The sequence below is a fragment of the Mytilus trossulus genome, chromosome 2 (assembly GCF_036588685.1).
Source record: "Mytilus trossulus isolate FHL-02 chromosome 2, PNRI_Mtr1.1.1.hap1, whole genome shotgun sequence".
Lineage (NCBI taxonomy): Eukaryota > Metazoa > Mollusca > Bivalvia > Mytilida > Mytilidae > Mytilus > Mytilus trossulus.
Genome location: NC_086374.1, coordinates 40828864 through 40853400, shown reverse-complemented (window position 1 = coordinate 40853400; position 24537 = coordinate 40828864). Strand labels below are relative to the sequence as shown.

Below are 24537 nucleotides of genomic sequence, written 5' to 3'. Positions count from 1 at the left end.
TGGTCATTACTAGTTGGGAGTAATATGTTTCCAGGAATAAATCTGCTATCAAAGGTCCACAATTAATGCCAATAGGAATACAAATATTTATGCCATTTATGTCATATATCTGGGACTCAGTATTATACTAGTCGGCCCAGCTTATATATCTTATCCAGGAGAAAAATTAAACCTTCGATCAAATCTGATCATTTCCAGTAAGTGAATCTAGCATACATTCCATAATTATTACAGAAAAAGGCTTTAAATAAATTACAGCAAATAAATTTGCAACATCATTTTAATTACGTACCTGGCCAAAAGTATTCGTCACCTGCATTTTTTTGCTATTATTTCTAACAAAAACACATTTTTTCAAAAAAATATTTTGAGGGCATTTATGGTTGGATTTTTATCAACAATTAAGGCATTTAAAGACGTAGAAATGTCTAAAGTAAACAAATAAACCTGTGACAATTCTGCTTTTATTGGTACCAAGTTGCTTAAACTCAAACCAAAAATGAGCCCAAAATATATTTTTGAAAAAAATGTGTTTTATATGAAATGATAGCAAAAAATACAGGTGACGAATACTTTTGGCCAGCATTTCATTCGTTTTAACATTAAAAGTACATAGATTCATGTTTTTTAAAAATTAATTTTGTGATGTATTACGTAATGTGTTATTTTGTAAAATTTTATGTTGCCATTTATCTCTAGAAACTGAAAGAAGAAGACCTCATTGACATTGTGCTATGATCATAGTAAACCGGCATAAACTATTTTATTCCGGCATAAAATCTCTTGTATGGTCCGTCATTGATTACATTTTTATGTATGAATCACAACTTCCGGTTATAACTTCAAACCAAAAAAAATCGCAAGAGAGGGTAGAACTTGTTATTTGTACATGAAATGATAATATTTGTACAAATTATATGGGTTATTGTTAAAGATTTTGTCTCAAGTATCTTTCACAAGAAAACTAACGTCAAAAGCGTTCAGTTTGACGCCAAAACTCAAGAGAAATTTTGCCGTTTCTTGGATTTAGAAAAAATAGGTACATGTAATCTTCAGTCTTTATTTGTGTTTTTAAACTGTAAGCTAACACCTTCTGTGTTTGAATGATGATTCATATACTTAGTCTTAGGGTGAACAACAACTGAAAATTCTTCACCAACTCATTACTGAACCAGAATCATAACGTTTTTGTTTTAGTACCTGGTCTGTTCACACCTAGGACACTTTTGATGCTCACATGTTCTCCCCATATTTCTGATTGCCCCCTTCACGTTTGCACCCATTTTTTTATTCAAATTCTAGTTGAATTAATGAAGAAATTAAAAAAGAGCATATCATTGTTAGACTGAACGTTCAATCACATCAAACAGATAGAAATGGTGTAAAGAAGATCAGCACATTTCATAAACCTCAATTCAGCAGAGAACCTGGGTCAGTTATATGTACTGGCATACTGTATGAACTTAAATCATTCGAGAAAAGACAGAAAATAAAAAAAAGCTTTGCTTGTTCCACAAAGCTACATTAATATAAAATAATGTATTGAAGTATACATTTTATCCTTAGTTAATAAAATGTATCCCATGACCCCATCCATCAACTTAGATAGATGCATGGCTATTAAAAATAGAACACAGGGGTATAATGCAGCTTTTGGCTTATCATTGCTTATACATGTAGCTCTAAAACTAAAGCATTTAGAGCAAATCTGACATGTTATAAAAATTTTCATCAGGTGAAAATCTATCTGCCCTGAAATGTTCAGACACATCAGATAAACTGTTGATAGGTTGCTGCCTCAGAATTGGTAAATTTAAGAAAATTTTGCAGTTTTTATTCTACGACTGCTGGTGGCTTCAGCGGCGTTCAAAGACATTTAGTCATTTTGTTTCCATACAATAACTTTAGTTTAAGTAAATAGAAATCTATGTAATTTAAAGAACAGACAAAAGTTTAAACAGATTGGACAGCAGGAATTGACTCTGTGGAAAAGTTTCATTTGCTTCCCAATTATAATTATACCATGTTTATTAAGCATTGCAACATGTGCAATGAATCTAGAAAACAATAGTTGAAGAGAATTGATGTTGTAACAGCAATTTGGTAAGAAAGTTTAGTACAATGTACATTAAATGACTATTTTGATATACATGTAACGATAATTTCATTGGTTGTTTAGAATATTTTAAGGACTACTTATTTAGAGAAGCACCATTTTTATAAATAAATAAATGATGAGGTTTGAGAAGATTTTGTAAATTATGTATTTTGACTCTAGTCTGTAGTTGCATCAGTGTGCAGATAGTGAGATAGACTTTATATCTAGGAAATGTAGTTTAATTTTTTTGTGTTTTACTGAGTAATAGCATTGTTTTAATGTTCTTGAATAGAATCACTTCATTGTTAAAGTATTTATAAATCTATGTTTTCAGCTGATGATACAGAGAGCAATAAGCTAACAATTATTACAACAAGACAGTCATTGTCTGAAGGTAAGGGAACTTGTTTCTTGTTTTTTTTGTTCAATTTTTTTTTTAATTCAGCTTAATAATACTATCATGACTATTACATGTACCATGTGTACCATTCATATGATTGTTAACATATGCATAAGTATGATAAGTGATCTTTGTCCTAACTGTCTCAAATGGCCTGGCAATGATTGTCAACATTGACAAAATTGTAATCCAATTAAATGAAAAAATATGAGAACTCAAGTCAAAATGTTAGAAAACTTATGGGATTGGGAATTGGAAGAATATCCAAATATGTTGATTGGCTTCAGTGTTTCAGTGTTTTCCATAACATGCCTAAGGTGTTTGTGCTTGATGGCCCCCATGCAGACCATCATCTTTTAAATATTAAAATTCCCTTACTCTATAAAATCCCTCAAATTCATGACCACCACCCTTTCAGTCAGACCTCCATCATTCAAAAAAATAAAAATACCCTATGCATTCTGTCTGAGTATGGAGCAAGGTGCCATTCTCTGCTGCTATTAATTCTTTTGAAAACAATCTGATTCAAGATTACCCACCATGGCATTAACCAAATATTTTCTAGTGGATTGACTTCCATATACATGTAGCATGTACATTGTATAGTAGTTGTAGGAGTCCACTAGTCTAGTAAGTATATTTGTAGATCATTTTTTGTTCTATAGTATTTTTCTGCCCATGCAATCATTCTAACTTTTAAAGTCACAGTACATCTTCCTTTTTTTTTGACAGCTACTAAAATGTATGATGAATCAAGTGATGAAGATGGAGGGTTTATTTTATCCTCACCTGCAGATGTCCAGGTTAATAAAGGAGCCTGTTCTTCAGAACCACAGCTTACTCTGTCAACTGTAGGTAAAACATCAAGGGCAGATAAATCAGAATTACATGATGAGATACAACCACATCCATTTACTCAGAAGAATTGTGATAACACAGTGCCATTTCAAAACCAAATGCGTCCACATCCCTTAGTACAGAGTTATGGACTTCCATCTTCTAATTTGAGACATGTGCAGCCTCATTCCAGTCAATTTAAAAGTTCAAGTGTTAGTGTAGATAATAATTTACAGCACACTGTAGCATCAAATGCAATGACTTATACATCTGCTAAAAGGACACCAGAATCACCAGACAATTATAAACCATCTAAAACTCATACAGAAGAATTTCCTGTTTTATCTAGAGGAAATGTAGGTAGCAAAAATCCTAAGAAAATGAAGCAAAGTAGTGTCAAAAAGGTTATTGGAAGTAACACTGAATTTGATTTGAGTGAAGTTAAACAAAATAATCCGAAGGTTTCTGAAAAGTGGTTAAAAAAAACATTTGAGATGAAGTCTGTCTATGAACCATCTCGATCAGAAATGCAGAGATTATTGGAATATGTAGAGAATAAATGGTTTGATCAAAATCCAACAGACAAATCCCAGGCTTCAACTTTAATTAGAGAATATTATTCAAGATCAAGTCATCCATATGCACTTGTTATTTATTTTATAGAAAACTGTCGTGAGCATAACTCAGGTAAAACATCATCACTGTGCTACTATTTCATGAAGGAGTTTTTAGCATGGTTAAAAAATACCCATATTGTAAATCAGAAAGAATTATTAACAGAGGACATCAAATTGAGAGCATTAGATGCTTGTACACGATATAATACATCACTTTTTCCTATGGCAGTCACAGCATTTCAATTGAATCAGCATGGAAATGAATACATGTTGCCACAGATAAAAGCTTTCTTGGAGAAAAAGAAATATAATGAGGTAATTTATAAATAGATTAATGGAAAGAGAATACCGTGGATTCATTATTATTCATTGGATACCAATTTTTGTGGATTTCGTGGGTAAAGTTGAACCACAAAATTCAACAAATGACAAATTTTCTATTGGCCTGTGGGCAAACTTTGGCAAAACCAAGAAATAAATATTAACAAATGTAAGTTTTCCTTAATCCACGAAAATTGGTACCCGTGAAAATAATTGAATCCACAATACACTATAAACCCAAATGAATTTTATTATTTGATTACATATAATAATATATAAAAATGATCATTGGATTTCGCTGATGTGTCCCCTGTCTTTTCACCATTTTTGTATTCATGATACATAGTCCAGTCATCATCAATCACTTTTTACTTCCAAAACAAAAACTAAGAAATTAGTTATTTTGTAATAACAATGCAAAGCATATTAATTAACAGATTGCTGACTGTTCCTGTTAAATTATATGTTCTTTAACATGTCTAAGTTCTGGATAGCCCATGGCCATAAACTGTTACATTGTGGCAAAAATCTCTGAAGGTTTTCTTTGATATTATAAAATCTGATACTTTTATTAACTTTTGTTTAGATGACCAGGAAGATGCCTTTATTTTTCAGGCTGCTGTTGTTGCTGGTAAATTGAGACTTCAAGATCATTTTACTATAGATGAGGTAAGTACATGTATCTTGACATTATTTTACATTAGACAGTTATAAGGATGGGGTCATTTATTTTTTGTGTGTGCATCATTGTATTACCATTGATATGTCTATCTGTAGATCTATATAGTATTTCATTTGGTAATAAATTAAAATGTACAAATGTAGATCATGCAAAAAAGTGACATTAAACTTTGTACTTTCAAGAAATATACATTGTATTCTTTGTTGTTATGTAAAGCATGTTTTTTTTTTCCTTAGATAGCCTTACCATTAGTTCTTCAGGACAAAGTAAATGTTTTAGAACAATATGCAACTGGTAATCTCAAACTACAACAAATGGTTGTACAAATGTTGGATAGTCTGGTGGATAGAGATGTTGTTATAGATGATGTAATAAGGTACTGTACGTTACTATAAGAATATTTGTTCTTCTTCCACTTTAATGTTCAACAATTTCTGAAATAGTGATTTTTTGTTGATATGTTAATTTCAGTTTTAAAGACAAAAACAATTGTATGACTATGATCACAGACGTCTTATTTGGTGTATTAAACAATCTGTTATCGAGTTGTTACAGAAATATAAACATTTTACCACCTATGATAGTATGATTTTGTGGTATTTTTTCAAAGCAAAGTATTCTGTAAAATTCATATTTTATTTTAGTAAAAGTGGTGTAACCAATCCTAAGAGGGAGAAGTTAAATAAAAAGACACTGAGTAAACTTGCAGCAAGACTGATGAAGTTGTATGATATCCCACAAGGTAATGTTATAATCACATGGCATCACATTTATAGACCAAAATTGCAAAATTTAATTATTTTATTTCATGTATTTAACTCACTTGTATCAAACCTATCTACACATTTCACAATGAATAAAAAAGAACAAAGGTATGGATAGATCTATTTAAAGAAGTGAATTATTTAACTGAAAATACAGAGTGTGTTTACTATAATGTTCCCTTTGATAACAGTGAATGTATGATATAGAAAAGGATTTTTTATAAAAATGAAATCAATACATAGTGTATATATATATTGAAAATGTGGATTAGTTTGTAACTTATATATTATATCTGCTGTTCACAAGTCAATAAAGGTAGTTAACTTTTCAGAAGTTTTTTTCTGTGTTATAAGCCAATTGGTATGGAGGATTGTTGATTGCAATTTTACAAATAGATTTTTCATCTTACAAAATTTAATTATCAATATTGTATATACATGTAAGTTGTTTATGGGGTTTGTTTACAGTGAGGGGGTGGTTAATCATTCACTATTATTTGAGAGTTGAATTATAGTCGTGTCAATGTTAATATTGAAAGTTGTATCATGTGACATTTTTCGATTTTTAAATTATATTTCTACCTAAAAAAAGTCAACCACACAATTCTAGTTTGTCCTCCTCACCATGATGAAAACCTTCTGTAAGATGACATCCATAGATATATGTTTTCATGCAAAATATGTTGTACTTATCCCAACACAGCATAGAGTTCTGATGTTATCACATGATGTGTATTTGAAAAATGAAAATATACACTGTACAACAGACTATCTTAGAACTAAAGAATTTATTATTCACATAACATAGCATTTTACAATGCATTACTATCAACAATTCAGTGTGTGAGTAGGGTTATTTTGCAGTAAAATAGGTAGAGTGAAAATTAGACACACACTACTATTTCCCAATACATTAATACATCCAGACATATTATATTGTCTTTGATTCTAACTACTCAGTCGGAAACCAGGTTGAAATAGAACAAAAGAATCAAAGCACATGGTTAGAGAAGGCGATAAATGTTTATTGTATTGTTTACTATAGTGACAAAATTTTTAACAGTTAATAGAAACAAACAAAATTGCAATTTTCTTCTCAATTACTAGGTGTTTTATTTTAAAAACACCATTTGCATAAGTTTTCAATTAATCTAGTACATACTTAAGCAGAACAATTAGATATCAAGTCGACGACATGGGTATCTTTCAAGTTGGATGAAGAAAATGCATAACCTCCAATTTTTTTGAAAAAATAACACGGACGGAAAACATGTCAATCTATTAGTTCAGTAATTTTCGTGTCTGCCCTTCCATTATGTGACTAAAGAAAAAATTCCAAAAAATGGGTAACAATTGTATCGAAAAGAGAAAACTGAGTGCACCTTTTTATGTTAGGGCGTGTTTGAGTTGAGTATTTTGTCTTGATATCGTACAAAGTAAGAATATTTCATACATCGTCTCGCTTCAGATTCTATCATTTTTATATATTAAAGCAACAGGTTGACTTTATAACACAAAAAAATCACAGCACTAAAAGATGAAATATATGGGTCAAGCGAAATACCCATCTAATGAGTCACAAAAACAGAGCAGGTGTGTTCGAATGGCATTTTTTTGACTGAAAGTACTTGACGACAGTCTTTCAAGTTGGATGATGAAAATGCGTATCTTCGAAAAATTCTAATTTTTTGTGTGTGATAACTAGGGTTTATAGTCTTCATACATTAAAAAAATCTAGTCTGCCCTTCCACGAAATATTTAATTAGATTTTTTTTAAATGTTTATGAATTTTCGAAAACTCCATCTGACAACTGATCAGACAATAGTTTTAAGTTAAATCAATGCAGACAAGATTATTAACTGATGCTCATTAGATAGTTGATATATTTGTCTTTTAAAATACAACTGACATATAAGGATCGTAATGGTGCAATGTGGATAAATTTATCGGTTTCCAAGAGCACAATTGGTAGCGCGTCATCCCTACAATGGCTTCCATTTCTACGGTTGTGAAAATGAACTGGCGTAAGGTGGAGATAATTTTGACGAAGTAGGATCCTGACTGCACTATATTTGGTTATGTTCTTATTTTCAGAATTATGTCCAAACATAAGTAAAGCCAGAGGAGTAGGAGCAATTAGGTATCTTTTGTACAGGAGATATATAGAGGTAATACATTGAGGTATCTTTTGTACAGGAGATATATAGAGGTAATACATTGAGGTATCTTTTGTACAGGAGATATATAGAGGTAATAGGATGATCCTTTCATGTAGGTATCTTTTGTACAGGAGATATATAGAGGTAATAGGATGATCCTTTCATGTAGGTATCTTTTGTACAGGAGATATATAGAGGTAATAGGATGATCCTTTCATGAAGGTATCTTTTGTACAGGAGATATATAGAGGTAATAGGATGATCCTTTCATGTAGGTATCTTTTGTACAGGAGATATATAGAGGTAATAGGATGATGCTTTCATGTAGGTATCTTTTGTACAGGAGATATATAGAGGTAATATGATGATGCTTTCATGTAGGTATCTTTTGTACAGGAGATATATAGAGGTAATATGATGATGCTTTCATGTAGGTATCTTTTGTACAGGAGATATATAGAGGTAATATGATGATGCTTTCATGTAGGTATCTTTTGTACAGGAGATATATAGAGGTAATAGGATGATCCTTTCATGTAGGTATCTTTTGTACAGGAGATATATAGAGGTAATAGGATGATCCTTTCATGTAGGTATCTTTTGTACAGGAGATATATAGAGGTAATAGGATGATGCTTTCATGTAGGTATCTTTTGTACAGGAGATATATAGAGGTAATAGGATGATCCTTTCATGTAGGTATCTTTTGTACAGGAGATATATAGAGGTAATAGGATGATGCTTTCATGTAGGTATCTTTTGTACAGGAGATATATAGAGGTAATAGGATGATGCTTTCATGTAGGTATCTTTTGTACAGGAGATATATAGAGGTAATCATGGTAATAGGATGATGCTTTCATGTAGGTATCTTTTGTACAGGAGATATATAGAGGTAATAGGATGATACTTTCATGAAGGTATCTTTTGTACAGGAGATATATAGAGGTAATAGGATGATGCTTTCATGTAGGTATCTTTTGTACAGGAGATATATAGAGGTAATAGGAGGATGCTTTCATGTAGGTATCTTTTGTACAGGAGATATATAGAGGTAATAGGATGATCCTTTCATGTAGGTATCTTTTGTACAGGAGATATATAGAGGTAATAGGATGATGCTTTCATGTAGGTATCTTTTGTACAGGAGATATATAGAGGTAATAGGATGATGCTTTCATGTAGGTATCTTTTGTACAGGAGATATATAGAGGTAATAGGATGATGCTTTCATGTAGGTATCTTTTGTACAGGAGATATATAGAGGTAATAGGATGATGCTTTCATGTAGGTATCTTTTGTACAGGAGATATATAGAGGTAATAGGATGATGCTTTCATGAAGGTATCTTTTGTACAGGAGATATATAGAGGTAATAGGATGATGCTTTCATGTAGGTATCTTTTGTACAGGAGATATATAGAGGTAATAGGATGATGCTTTCATGAAGGTATCTTTTGTACAGGAGATATATAGAGGTAATAGGATGATGCTTTCATGTAGGTATCTTTTGTACAGGAGATATATAGAGGTAATAGGATGATGCTTTCATGTAGGTATCTTTTGTACAGGAGATATATAGAGGTAATAGGATGATGCTTTCATGTAGGTATCTTTTGTACAGGAGATATATAGAGGTAATAGGATGATCCTTTCATGTAGGTATCTTTTGTACAGGAGATATATAGAGGTAATAGGATGATGCTTTCATGTAGGTATCTTTTGTACAGGAGATATATAGAGGTAATAGGATGATGCTTTCATGTAGGTATCTTTTGTACAGGAGATATATAGAGGTAATAGGATGATCCTTTCATGTAGGTATCTTTTGTACAGGAGATATATAGAGGTATTAAGGATGATCCTTTCATGTAGGTATCTTTTGTACAGGAGATATATAGAGGTAATAGGATGATGCTTTCATGTAGGTATCTTTTGTACAGGAGATATATAGAGGTAATAGGATGATCCTTTCATGTAGGTATCTTTTGTACAGGAGATATATAGAGGTAATAGGATGATCCTTTCATGTAGGTATCTTTTGTACAGGAGATATATAGAGGTAATAGGATGATGCTTTCATGTAGGTATCTTTTGTACAGGAGATATATAGAGGTAATAGGATGATCCTTTCATGTAGGTATCTTTTGTACAGGAGATATATAGAGGTAATAGGATGATCCTTTCATGTAGGTATCTTTTGTACAGGAGATATATAGAGGTAATAGGATGATGCTTTCATGTAGGTATCTTTTGTACAGGAGATATATAGAGGTAATAGGATGATGCTTTCATGTAGGTATCTTTTGTACAGGAGATATATAGAGGTAATAGGATGATGCTTTCATGTAGGTATCTTTTGTACAGGAGATATATAGAGGTAATAGGATGATCCTTTCATGTAGGTATCTTTTGTACAGGAGATATATAGAGGTAATAGGATGATCCTTTCATGTAGGTATCTTTTGTACAGGAGATATATAGAGGTAATAGGATGATCCTTTCATGTAGGTATCTTTTGTACAGGAGATATATAGAGGTAATAGGATGATCCTTTCATGTAGGTATCTTTTGTACAGGAGATATATAGAGGTAATAGGATGATCCTTTCATGTAGGTATCTTTTGTACAGGAGATATATAGAGGTAATAGGATGATGCTTTCATGAAGGTATCTTTTGTACAGGAGATATATAGAGGTAATAGGATGATGCTTTCATGTAGGTATCTTTTGTACAGGAGATATATAGAGGTAATAGGATGATCCTTTCATGTAGGTATCTTTTGTACAGGAGATATATAGAGGTAATAGGATGATCCTTTCATGTAGGTATCTTTTGTACAGGAGATATATAGAGGTAATAGGATGATGCTTTCATGTAGGTATCTTTTGTACAGGAGATATATAGAGGTAATAGGATGATGCTTTCATGTAGGTATCTTTTGTACAGGAGATATATAGAGGTAATAGGATGATCCTTTCATGTAGGTATCTTTTGTACAGGAGATATATAGAGGTAATAGGATGATGCTTTCATGTAGGTATCTTTTGTACAGGAGATATATAGAGGTAATAGGATGATCCTTTCATGAAGGTATCTTTTGTACAGGAGATATATAGAGGTAATAGGATGATGCTTTCATGTAGGTATCTTTTGTACAGGAGATATATAGAGGTAATAGGACTTTTGTACAGGAGATATATAGAGGTAATAGGATGATACTTTCATGTAGGTATCTTTTGTACAGGAGATATATAGAGGTAATAGGATGATCCTTTCATGTAGGTATCTTTTGTACAGGAGATATATAGAGGTAATAGGATGATGCTTTCATGTAGGTATCTTTTGTACAGGAGATATATAGAGGTAATAGGATGATCCTTTCATGTAGGTATCTTTTGTACAGGAGATATATAGAGGTAATAGGATGATACTTTCATGTAGGCTGAAAAAAATAACCATGATAACAGTATATTGTACCAGGGTAAATGAATGTTAAAGAGAAACTGGTAGAAATGTATTATATGTAATTGAGATTGTTTTTTTATAGATAAATAGGCATTCAACATAATAACTTATGACATTCATGAATTTTACCACAGTAACCATATGCATTATGTTGATAAAAAATTTACATTGACATATATAAAAAAGGGTCAAAACAGGAATAAATAATATCATTAAATATTTAGAATGGTTTGGCAATTATATATTATACTAGAACACACCCGTGATATCGCGGGTCCGTGACTGAACTAAAATACATTACTATGCGTGTGCCTTTTTCAGTATTGGTATTGTCATCTTTGATTCATCGTTTTTATGTGATGATGGCTGACAAGTTGGACCTCGTAATTTTAGTATTATAGATATTTATATCCTTACAATATCTAACCTGTAATAAAATAAAAATCCAGATAATACTGGATTTAAGTTACTCTGTAATAATTGATCATAGAATTTGTTTGTATTTATTGTAGGGGAAGATGGGTACAGGAAGTTGGGAAGAACTAGTAGAGGTAATAGTTATGTTAAAAAAAGAATTATGTATTGAGTGATCAAAAATAAACTTTTTCACTTTAAACTTTTACATGTATTTGCTTTTTACATTGCTATCAATTTGTTTTATTTTTGAGTTTGACATCTATTTTCTCTGGGTACAGTTTATGTATGATTTTGTTTCAATTATTTAAAAAACTTCCATTGATCCACAACAGAAGTTTGATTGAATTCTGAACAAAATTTAGTCATCAACCAATCGTTTATGACTATGACTTGATAACATAGGCATTGTCGCATAGGGAATTTATAGGAAAGTGCACAAATATGAAAGTGATTTATAAATGCCTGGTTTTGTTTTCCAGAATGCAGTTAGTGATAATGACTATTTGAAGGAACAGTTAGTAGAACAATTAATGTGTTATAATGAACTTACGGAAGCTGTTAAATGGGCTAGAAATTTCCAGTTGTCTGATGAATGTATTCCAGAAGTGGTTGCTGTTAAAAGAAGGGAAATGGATGAGTAAGTTTGTTATAGATTTAGTTCTTTGTTAATGTTATGGAAAACATCTTTAACATCTTAATGATAGTGAAAATAAAATGTCTACCATGTAGTTAAAAAGAAAAATAAAGAAATTGAAGAAGGCCAGTTGCCAAAATGTTTTAAGGACTGGTTTATTGGAATTTTTAAAACAAGTATTTTTTGCACATTTAAGCATAGTAGAAGCAGTTGTAAAAAACAGCATTATCAGTTATAAATATAGCTTCTTTCTGATCACTGTTAGTATAAGCTGCATGCAGTTTTAGGGTAGTTTTGTTTTCCCCAACTCTGTAAAACTTTTACATTTTCTCAGACAGCAGTTTCATTATTCTTATAACATCATTTTAGTTCATGATTTCAGTCAAATGCTGTTCTTGGTATTTCAGAGGAGAAGATAAACAAGAGCAAAATGCAGAAGGAGAAAATTGGGATGATGACTGTTATTCTGAAACAGAAATGTCTGCTCATTATTATACTTTAAACCTATCAGATGATCATATTACTGTTATAGATACCAAAGAAAAGTACCAGGCTTGTCTGTCTACTCTTACAAAGGTTTGTACACTTAGGAACCAGTCCAAAGTTTCAAATCATGTCACATTCTGATTTGGTTTTTGAAAAAAATCTATTGAAAAGAAGGTTCAATTTTTTCCATCCTGTTTGTCTTAGTGCAATTAACTGACCTTGTATGACAAAAAACATTTATAACTTCATGAACTTATTGAAAATAAATTAAGCAACACAACATTTCATGCATCCAAAGCATTTTTCTTGATCAGGAACATTCAAGTGAAATATGCAACAGCCAAAGATGTACAATTTTTTTTTTAAATTGAAGGGCTTTGTGACAAATAAGACCTTAGAATAATAGCCAAATCCATCTAAGGTCAACTTTGCTCAAGGGAGTTAAAACTTTAGTTTCTTGATAATTTATAAATTTGTTAATGAACAATTTTAGAAAGATGAAGAAGGTATATAATCCAATTAGAAAAGGTATTTAATCCAATTCTTTAAATAATTTGTAAGATAAGTAAAATGGCATCATGTTGAGACATACAGGTTAAAGTACTATTTCTTTGATGATCACAACTTCTGTAAATGTCAATGTGTTAGCTTAAAATTAAGATTTAAATTAAACATCCTTTTTCATAATTTACATGTGAGATGATTTATTTTTACTATATATTAAAAAGAAAAAATATAAATAACTGCATTTAATTTTGAACTAGATTATTACCCCTCCTAGAAAGAGGGGATCAAACTGGTTTACCTCTATACAGTAGGTCTCATTGAGGTCTAGGCATGACACAGGATTGCCAATTTTTTGTAAGCATGACATGTGAAACTACAAAAAAAATGAGAATTGCTTGTGTACATATTGTAAGTGGGATAAGGGAATCTGAAAAAAAAGTAAGCGGGATTAGGGATCAGAACCCCCCATGAGACTCCCTAAACATCCCATCTTAGTATTTTTCTCAGGAACTACAAATCTGAGCTTCCTGAAATTAGCTGAAAATTTTATTTGAGAATGTTATCTAGTACAATGTATTTTGAAAAGAATTAACATTTATCATCTTCCACTGATTAAATATATAGATCCTTAAACATAATTACCAAGCTTTGTGTGAGCATAATATACCATGCCATTGAATTTCATATCTATCACTGATCAACTTATTATTTATCAGATATGTATATAGCAGGGGAATCATTAGTTCATAATGTTTATCTTGTTTTAGAAATGCAAGACACTTCACAAAAAATATGACCCGAAAAATGCTTTTAAGTCATACATGTTTCAGTATTTATTACAATCAATTTTATTTGATAGATAATATATATAAGATCTGCAGATATGTTATTAATCATGACTTTTCTTTAGCCAGGAACTATGATTGGTATTGATGCAGAATGGAAACCAAGTTTTGGTTCACAAGTACAAAAGTAAGTTGAAATTTGTATAGTGCTAAGTACATGCAAATTAATTCTTTACCAATCATATTACACTATAAATAATTGAAAGTCAAGATTGTCAATATAAACATGCATTATGAAAGAGTTCCCTGTTTTAGTCGTGCCTGTGGGCAGTAGAGATGTAAACTATTGGTATACCGGATTATATTACAGAGGGTAGAAGACTTGGATGCTTCATACCTCAGTTATAGATAACTTATTTGAAGAAATTTTACATCCAGTTAAAACATTTTATAGTTGAATGTTTAACCTTAAAATCATCTTTATACATTCCTTTGTATTTTAGGGTAGCTTTGATACAGTTAGCAACCTATGACCATGCATACCTGATTGATGTCAAGACTTTAATGAGAATTCTGACAGAAGATGATTGGCAGCTAATGGTGATATCTATCTTCTGTAATCAAGATATTGTCAAATTAGGTATATTACAGTTTACTGATATTATGTAGGTATGGCTATTCTACATGGAAATTAATTGCACAGCAACTGAGAGACATTGTAAAAGAGTTTGTTTTTGGTCAATCTGCTGTATAATTTTGTGAAAACTATCCCTCTTTGATTTTTCCCTGTAAACTACCATACTCCATAGAATTGATCTTTATCATGTTAGTTATTCAGGATATATCACCATTTGGAATTCCGAATGTTTTGTAGAGTTACAGAAAAAAATATTGGCCATTTTTGTCCAATTGTAGTATTATTTTATCTTCTGAATGCAACTACCTATATGAGGTCTTAAACCTTTCTTAGTGAGGTTTTTATGCCCCACCTACGATAGTCTGTCCCGTCTGTCCCGCTTCAGGTTAAAGTTTTTAATGAAGTTGAAGTCCAATCGACTTCAAACTTGTTACACATGTTCCCTATGATATGATCTTTCTAATTTTAATGCCAAATTAGAGATTTTACCCCAATTTCACGGTCCACTGAACATAGAAAATGATAGTGTGAGTGGGGCATTCGTGTACTGAGGAAGCATTCTTGTTTAAGTTTACATGAATATGAATGTTAACTAGGTAGGTGGGGGAGATACTAACATTGTAAACTTAAGTTATATTTATCAACAGATCAGTGGGTTCAGTTAATTACCTCTTTTTTGAAGGTTATGGATTAGATTCAGATTTTAAAATGTTTACCAAGACATTCCCATTTATGGAGAGAACCCTAGCTAAGATGGAGAGAGTAGTTGATTTAGAGAAACTGGCACAGAAGGTGAGTTTGTTTATGTTAAAAGATTTGATTGACAAACAGGTTCATCAAAAATATGAGTAGCAACATCTTCAGATCACATGCTACAAAGCCAATCACAAATATTATGGATTTGTTTATTTATGTGGGTATCAACTTTTATGGATTGAGAAAAACTGTTTTAACTTGGATATTGTTGTATGATATCTCACGTGTCTCCATGAGACTTACTGTATATTTCACCAGCAGTATAATTGACCATTGAAAGAATCAAACACAAATTGCAACATTCAAATCTTTTGCTTAAAAAAAAAATTTTGCCAGAAAAGCATCAAATTTTAAGTCAGATTCTAAATTTCTTTATACCTAATATTTTTGGATTAAAATCTGACAATATCCCTTGAAAGTTTAATAGGACATGGTGGGCAAGTATAAAAAAAAAGAAAAATAGAATAGAAAGTGATTAACATGATTTTGTATAAACAATATATATCAGTGACTTATATGTACTAAACATGGAAGAGGCTTATTGATTCATGGCTACTTAATGTAATCTAACATGCATGGTCAGGACACTTTCATTTGATGTATACTGGCATGTTTAGCTGGCTCACAAACTAACATGGTCAGCTGACGGTCAGAATACTATTCTGTATGTGTTGGTGACTTGCCTTCCAGTATACTACATGAAATTGTTCTGACCCTCAGCCAATTAGTCTTTGGATTATGAATTAAACCCCAACTTCTGGCAAACCAGCCTAAACCAGTCTTTGGTGTAGACATTGAACCCAAGAATTCTGGGTATTTCAATCCCTGCAATAAATGAAAACTTTAAACAATAAGCCTGCTTAATCAGTATCACAAGTATACAGTTATAGAAAATGAGAAAAATAATATACCATCATGAAAATTTTCTTGATAAAATAATTGTCATCATAAAGAATAAATCATGTTTTTTACTTTTAAAGGTTTTAGATAAAGTGGTAAACTTTATGCCAGATACAGAAGATGCATCAGACGATGACAAAGAAGATGATAATGACAGTGGTATAAACTTCAAGTTCCAAAAAGTAGAAGAAAGAGGTCTAAGTGAACTTGTTCGTCAGTGTTTTGGTAAAGCCTTAAATAAATCTGAACAGATGTCAGACTGGGAGAGAAGACCACTTAGACAACCTCAGATCATATATGCAGGTAATATTTCAATTCTTTATTTTGTGTTACCATAAATTATATTTACATTATGTCGATTAAAACGATATACATGCCTTTAGGGCTAATCTTATTGAATAATACTAATTTCAAATACATATTCTCTATATAATAGTACTTTAATACTTACTAAAAGAATCACTACCCATTTGATTTAAATACTGTCTACTAATTCCTAAAATTAATTTTGAAATAGCCCGAAATTAATCATAAAAATTCTGATGATAATGAGACCAGTTTCATAATCTAACCTTTTGAAATACTGAATAGATGTAATAAATTAAAAAAACATTTTGAAAAGATCAGAAATAGTTTTTGTCATTTTGTCATGAGCACTAAGAAATTGTATTGTTATATCATTACAGCATTAGATGCCTACATTCTCCTAAAGGTCTACGACAAACTTGTGAAAATAGCAAAAGAAGAACGTCTAAAGATAGATTTGGAACCACTGACTTCCATGAGATGGATGAAAATGAGTCGAGGAGATAAGAAAAAGGCCAAGGCAAAGGGTCAGAAAATAAAACCAAGGCTTCCTAAACAGTTGGTCAGTACTTTTAATTAATTTGCTGTCTACTATTTTAGTTATAAATAAAACTTAATATTTCATTCTTTGTATGTTGAAATTATCAACACACCTAAATAGAGTAAGTAAAAGTAAGTAAGTAAATAGTTTATTGTAGTGTCACGATCCAATATACATCATTATATACAATATAAAAATCTTTAAAACCATAAAAGATCCCTGCCTTTAAGACATTTGAGACACTTTCATCTTTTTTAAACTAAAAGAAATATTCCATAATGAAATAGAAATATTTAAAAAATAAAACTTTTTCATGATACTAAAAGAATGTAGTTCTGTCTCTATAAAATTGTCATTGCAGATAAGACAAAGTCTATCACATAAGACAAAGTCTATCACATAATGGAGTGGTCGTGTTGGTGTAAAGTCCAGTCTCAACCACAAGAGACAGTGATCCACATCAAAAGTTTGATAAAATGCATTAAAAAAACCCTTTTAGATAAACTTCTTTTATTTTATGTATTTTATCATTCTAGTACTAAAATATGAGTAGGATCATTACATTTTTTAAGCAAACATGGAAGTTATTGTTTATTCAGTTGGGATTCCATTTGTAAAAGTGTATTTAATATTGAACATTTTCTATCAAGTAAATACAAGCAGCCATATCATCAAATTAAGATATAGAAACACTGGTCATGTTGTAATGTATCAATAAAAAAACCTGTTTTCAGCCTCCAGGTCCAAACCACCAATCACCACTCTATGCAGACTCACCAATCTCACCAGGAGACTTTACAGTAGTGGTGGATTCCATGTTACAAGGACTTGGGAAACAACTAAGAAGTTGTGGTGTGGATGTACATATACTTGATAATACTGACAGTCATGACAGGGCTATAGAGGTAGGTTGGAAACTTCTTTTTGGGATTTCTTATCTTGATACATTGGCTGTTTCCATAACCCGGCCTAAAAGAAGCACAGGTTATCTGTTGTCCATTTTACATGTTTTCCATTATAGTTATTTTTGAGACTTGTTGGAATCACAATAATGATAAAACCCTTGTCTGTCCATCAGTTCAACCATTTGGTTGTCCTATGAAATTCCTTTTACATTTTAGGAACTGCAAATCAATCAGAGCTTCTATGATTTTGGTATCTGGCTTGATGTGAGCATTATATACCATGTGATGCTTATTCATATATTATTTCTTCTAAAGCTTATTGACCATTATTTACTTTTTTATACGACCGCAAATTTTGAAAAAATTTTCGTCGTATATTGCTATCACGTTGGCGTCGTCATCTGCGTCGTCGTCTTCGTCGTCGTCGTCCGAATACTTTTAGTTTTCGCACTCTAACTTTAGTAAAAGTGAATAGAAATCTATGAAATTTTAACACAAGGTTTATGACCATAAAAGAAAGGCTGGTATTGATTTTGGGAGTTTTGGTCCCAACATTTTAGGAATAAGGGGCCAAAAAGGGCCCAAATAAGCATTTTCTTGGTTTTCGCACTATAACTTTAGTTTAAGTAAATAGAAATCTATGAAATTTTGACACAAAGTTTATGACCACAAAAGAAAGGTTGGGATTGATTTTGGGAGTTTTGGTTTCAACAGTTTAGGAATTAGGGGCCAAAAAAGGGCCAAAATAAGCATTATTCTTGGTTTTCGCACAATAACTTTAGTTAAAGTAAATAGAAATCAATGAAATTTAAACACAATGTTTATGACCACAAAAGGAAGGTTGGTATTGATTTTGGGAGTTTCGGTCCCAACAGTTTAGGAATTAGGGGCCAAAAAGGGACCCAAATAAGCATTTTTCTTGGTTTTCGCACCATAGCGTTAGTATAAGTAAATAGAAATCTATGAAATTTAAACACAAGGTTTTTGGCTATGAAAGGAAGGTTGGTATTAATTTTGGGAGTTTTGGTCCCAACAGTTAAGGAAAAAGGGACCCAAAGGGTCCAAAATTAAACTTTGTTTGATTTCATCAAAATTGAATAATTGGGGTTCTTTAATATGCCGAATCTAACTGTGTAAGTAGATTCTTAATTTTTGGTCTCGTTTTCAAATTGGTCTACATTAAGGTTCAAAGGGTCCAAAATTAAACTTAGTTTGATTTTAACAAAAATTGAAACCTTGGGGTTCTTTGATATGCTGAATCTAAAAATGTACTTAGATTTTTAATTATTGGCCCAGTTTTCAAGTTGGCCCAAATCGAGTCCAAAATTAAACATTGTTTGATTTCATCAAAAATTGAATAATTGGGGTTCTTTGATATGCCAAATCTAACTGTGTATGTAGATTCTTAATTTTTGGTCCAGTTTTAAAATTGGTCTAAATTAAAGTGCAAAGGGTCCAAAATTAAACTAAGTTTGATTTTAACAAAAATTAAATTCTTGGGCCTCTTTGATATGCTGAATCTAAACATGTACTTAGATTTTTGATTATGGGCCCAGATTTCAAGTTGGTCCAAATCAGGATCTAAAATTATTATATTAAGTATTGTGCAATGGCAAGAAATATCTAATTTCACAATATTGTGAAATAGCAAATTTTTTTTTAATTAAGAGTTATCTTTCTTTGTCCAGTATAGTAAGCAAGAAATATCTGCAAGAATTTTTTTTAATTGGAGTTATCTTTCTTTGTCCAGAATCAACTTAAATCTTTGTTGTATACAATATACAATGTATATTCACTTTTTTACTACCAACTGATAAATTTAAATAATCTTTACCATTCAGTGATAACAAGCAGTTTTTTTACATCTTAAGGCCTTTTTTTTTTAATTAGTTGGTTTACGGACAACTAGTGTCAAAGGTTAGGGTCGGAGGAGGTAAAAAAAATAAAAATAAAATAGCAATCTTAGATTTTTTTTTTGTTCACGTTTAACTGTTCTGAAAAATTTGAGTCGGAGGAAAAAAAAAAAAAAATGCTGTTCATTCATGACATTACAGGGGTTGAGGAGGAGAAATAGTTTAGCTCTTATCTTGATATGCTTTGCATTTGATGGATGGATGGTCAATTGTTGTTTAATGTCTAGTGGCTAATCAGATGCATAATTAGGATGAGAATATGATAATGAGAAATGAAATGCTAAACTGACACACTGAGCCAGAATTTAAATGTGCTAGCTCACAAGGTAACAGTTCCCCCAAAGATATGTTACCTTACCCAAACACATTATTCTGACTCCTTTAATAATTGCAATTGCAGCGTGCTTGGCGAAGAAGCAGCAGATACCAATTTTTAAGTCTTTGATTTGACCGGGTCAAGGTTCAAACCCAAGATCTCTCACTCTCCAGGTGAACACAATACCATCACATTTAAGGTGCACGTGGTCTTAGGTTTGCATTTGATAAAAGTGCTCTCAGTACGTTGACCATCAAAGTTAATATTCAACTGAAAGTAGATGAAGCCGTCAGACTCCATGGTCCTCCCTCGTTGGGTTTTTGAATTCGTCTGCGTCATTTCGAAGCTTTTCAAAATACGCCGTTCACTACAAACGCTTTATTGACACAGACAAAACGTTTTGGAACGCCTCAGATTTTTTTATTCACAGCACTCGAAAAATCGGGTCGGCGGAATAAAAAACAACACGAAATCAAAATTTTAATTTTATTTCACTTTTAAACAAAATCGGGTCGGCGGATCCGTAAACCAACTAATTAAAAAAAAAAGGCCTAATATTTTATGATGTATTTAAATGAGTAGTAATTGTTGCAAACTCCATTAGAATATTTTAATTGAAATTAGTTTTGGAATAAGGGAAAGGGGGATGTGATTAAAAAATTGGGTTCAATTTTTCTCATTTGAAATTTCATAAATAAAAAGAAAATTTCTTCAAACATGTTTTTGAGAGGATTAATATTCAACAGCATAGTGAATTGCTCTAAGAGAAAACAAAAATTTTAAGTTCATTTGAATACATTCATTCTGTGTCAGAAACCTATGCTGTGTCAACTATTTAATCACAATCCAAATTTAGAGCGGAATCCAGCTTGAATGTTGTGTCTATACTTGCCCCAACCGTTCAGGGTTCAACCTCTGCGGTCGTATAAAGCTACGCCCTGCGGAGCATCTGGTTATGAACCTATTCCACCATTGTTTCTTCATAATCATTTAGCAAACATTTCAATTTGTAGATCTGTCAAAAAGAGAAACGTGTAGTTCTCACTTCAGGACTGCCTTACATGAGGGTAAGTAAATAAATCATATTTTGCTTATTGTAACACCATTATTTCAAATTACATCACTAGGAAAGTACTAGCAGTTAGATGGCGGGGTCTTCTATTATTTTACATATATTTATTTTATACATACTACTGCATTTTGACACTTATGATGTTTATATAAGCAGCTACCTTTTAGAGTATTGAGTTTTATTAGTCTAATGAGGTTCAAGATTTTAGTTTAAATCAATAGTCCAAAACTTGCCTGTATTATTGAGCTATTTTTCATAACAAACGCAATAAGAATGTTAAAATTTTTGACAATCACAAAGGCTATTTCTTCAGCTGAAATATTTATCAACACGACTTTCTAACATCATCTTTGTATATTACCATTTGATATAAGTATTATTGTGTGTTGACAAATATCAATATATGTCTGCCTTGCATTATTTATATTTATACTGTAAATTAAGAAATTATTGCATGCATTTGATGCAATTGATTACAAATAACCAAATATGCAAGATGAACTTTTGCGATTTCAGAAAAATCTGCATCCTAACACATGTTTCAGATATCAGTTGCATTATTTTCATTAATCAAAACTGTGGAATATCTCGGAATGTATAGTATAAAGAGACTCAACATCAAATGTAGTGTGCATCTAGTGGTTGATCTTTTTATTCAGGTACAAGGAATAGTAGGAGATAAGATGTGTTATAATGTCCAGACAACCACAGCTAGAGAACAAGTGGTAGAGGTTTTACAGTATTTTAATGTCAAGGTTACAGAAAAAGACATATTTAGTAGATGCAAGGTATGTAAGATTAAAGAGATATTTGAGTGTAACAAAACTTTAAATGATTATTAGAGGTCTTATTGTTAATGACTCTTTAAACATCATGTTATCATAGATGCTCTTCCAAAAATCTAAAAATACAATAAAAAAAATCTGAAACCTTTAAAGGTCTGACAACAATCAACTTTAGGAAATGAGAAATGTGCTCCCTTTTTTAAATTATCATTTCTGTCCCTTACTACTGTAAATTCAGAAAGTATAGCAATGTTTTTTTTATTATTATTTTGAAAAATGCGAAAGGGTTATAATAGTAATAATTAAAACTCACAATTTAAAATATTTTATATAAATTAAACCAAGTTTTTCTCAATATTGCAAATATTATAATTGCATTTTAGTCTAAAATGACAAAATCACAATAATAAATGCACACAATAATTTCTGAATTTTCAGAACCTTGGCTGCCACTGCTAAATAACTTAACATAGAAATGGTGTGAAAAAGCTAATTATAAAAATTTTATAACAAACAATCATTGAAAAAATTCTAAAACATGTTGTGAAGGATATATTGGTGCTATATTTTGAAAGGCTGATTTAACAGAAGTTATCATCATAATGAAGTGATACATGATACTTTTTGTTTTCAGGTATGCAATGGAAATGTCTATCTTCAAGTACCATGCAATGTATTTAAAGAAAATTGGATAAAGTTAAGGAAAGTCACTGACCAAGATAAACCAATCACACAGCCCAATGTACAATATGGCATTAATTGGTCAACCATGACTGTTGTAAATAACAATGTTCCGCTTCAGTTGGACTCTATACCAGAGCCTATGTTTGATAAGGTTACTACGTTCTTTTGTTGTGGAACTTGTGGTAAAGTATTCTGGGAAGGCTCACACTTTGCCAAAGTTTGTGATCAGTTCTCACATGTTTTAGATATGACTGAAACAGGAAAGAATATTTATAACAGTTGATAACAAAAAATGAATTATATGAATATTAAAACAGTTGATTAGTTACAAAAAATATGAATTGTATGAGTTTAAGATTATTATGCAGTTCTTCAACTGAAAATGAACTAAATTGTTAAAAGATCAGATTGTTACATGTTTTTAACAATATGTGCCTATGCACTTTAGGAGTACAAGTAATCTACTGTAAAATGAATGCCTTTTTGATGCAATGTTTTTTTAGAATGCCATATAGATTGATAGTTGTTTAATCCTTCATAAATTAATAAATATGCAAAAACATGACATGAGAACATTAAAGTTTGTAAATGCACTGCATATTTTATTCTTATATTTGATCCAAGGACATACAAGTTGTTTCCTAATATATGATGCTGTAAGATACAAGTGAGAGGTTTAGCTAGCTATGAAACCAGGTTTAATCCACCATTTTCTACACAAGAAAATGCCTGTACCAAGTCAGGAATATGACAGTAGTTCATTTGTTTGATGTGTTTGAGCTTTTGATTTTGCCACTTGATAACAGACTTTTGGTTTTGAATTTTTCTCAGAGTTTAGTATTTTTGTGATTTTACTTTTTCCTATTATATGATTCTAGGGCATGTAAATATATTCTTGATGTATGATTCTGGAGCATATAAGTTTAGCCTTGTGGTTTTGTCCAGCAGTCTGTAAATACATCCCAGATGAATTTTATTGTTTGCTTAGGTCAATATCTGTTTGTCACATATCAGTGATGTTACACATATTCAATCCTTTTGTTTAGTACAATGTCATTTTTAAAAGAAACTTTTTGACTAACTATGCCCTATCTTTTTATTTTATTTTATAATAGGACAATACAATGTGTATGATATGAAAGAAGGAACTCTAAAAGATACATATATGACAAACGTACCGGTAAAGTAATATTGTTAACTTTTTATTTTTATAGTTTACCCTGTTCGACAATATTAAGGTTACTATACAGTTATTTTTGTCATATGAATTTTAAGTTCATCCATTCATTTTATACACATTGTATGTTCCTAAGATATATAATTTAAAGACAATTATTGATATCTGATGGGGATGGCAAAGAGTACTGGAGTACTCAGGTACTCGCTTGGAAAAACAGAGTGCTCGAGAACAATTTTGTTAACTGAAAACTTAAGACTGAGAGCATCAGAAACAAGTCCAAAATTGTTGTTGACAAATTAATGAACAAGTGGTAATATAAAAATTACCAACTCAACAGGAACAGATGATACATATTGTCTACTTTA

The 24537-nt window shown here is 31.2% G+C and overlaps 1 protein-coding gene across 1 annotated transcript; it reads left to right on the top strand.

The window, feature by feature from the left end:
• Nucleotides 1-826: 826 nt before the first annotated feature.
• Nucleotides 827-23585, top strand: LOC134707240 (exonuclease mut-7 homolog). The gene is made up of 19 exons (XM_063566839.1): nt 827-1039; nt 2433-2492; nt 3231-4267; nt 4889-4942; nt 5192-5331; nt 5600-5697; nt 7815-7888; nt 11861-11899; nt 12245-12402; nt 12807-12975; nt 14303-14364; nt 14681-14817; nt 15497-15606; nt 16551-16773; nt 17157-17338; nt 18052-18222; nt 21465-21518; nt 22183-22311; nt 22943-23585. The coding sequence occupies exons 1-19, from the start codon at nt 895-897 to the stop codon at nt 23273-23275; spliced, it is 3375 nt and encodes a 1124-aa protein (XP_063422909.1). The 5' UTR covers nt 827-894; the 3' UTR covers nt 23276-23585.
• Nucleotides 23586-24537: the final 952 nt, after the last annotated feature.

Coding starts and splice junctions, on each gene's coding strand:
- LOC134707240 (XM_063566839.1), top strand. CDS start 895: ATGATAATATTTGTACAAATTATATGGGTTATTGTTAAAGATTTTGTC. Junction 2,493..3,230: donor AAGACAGTCATTGTCTGAAG/GTAAGGGAACTT, acceptor TTTTTTTGACAG/CTACTAAAATGTATGATGAA. Junction 4,943..5,191: donor ATCATTTTACTATAGATGAG/GTAAGTACATGT, acceptor TTTTTTCCTTAG/ATAGCCTTACCATTAGTTCT.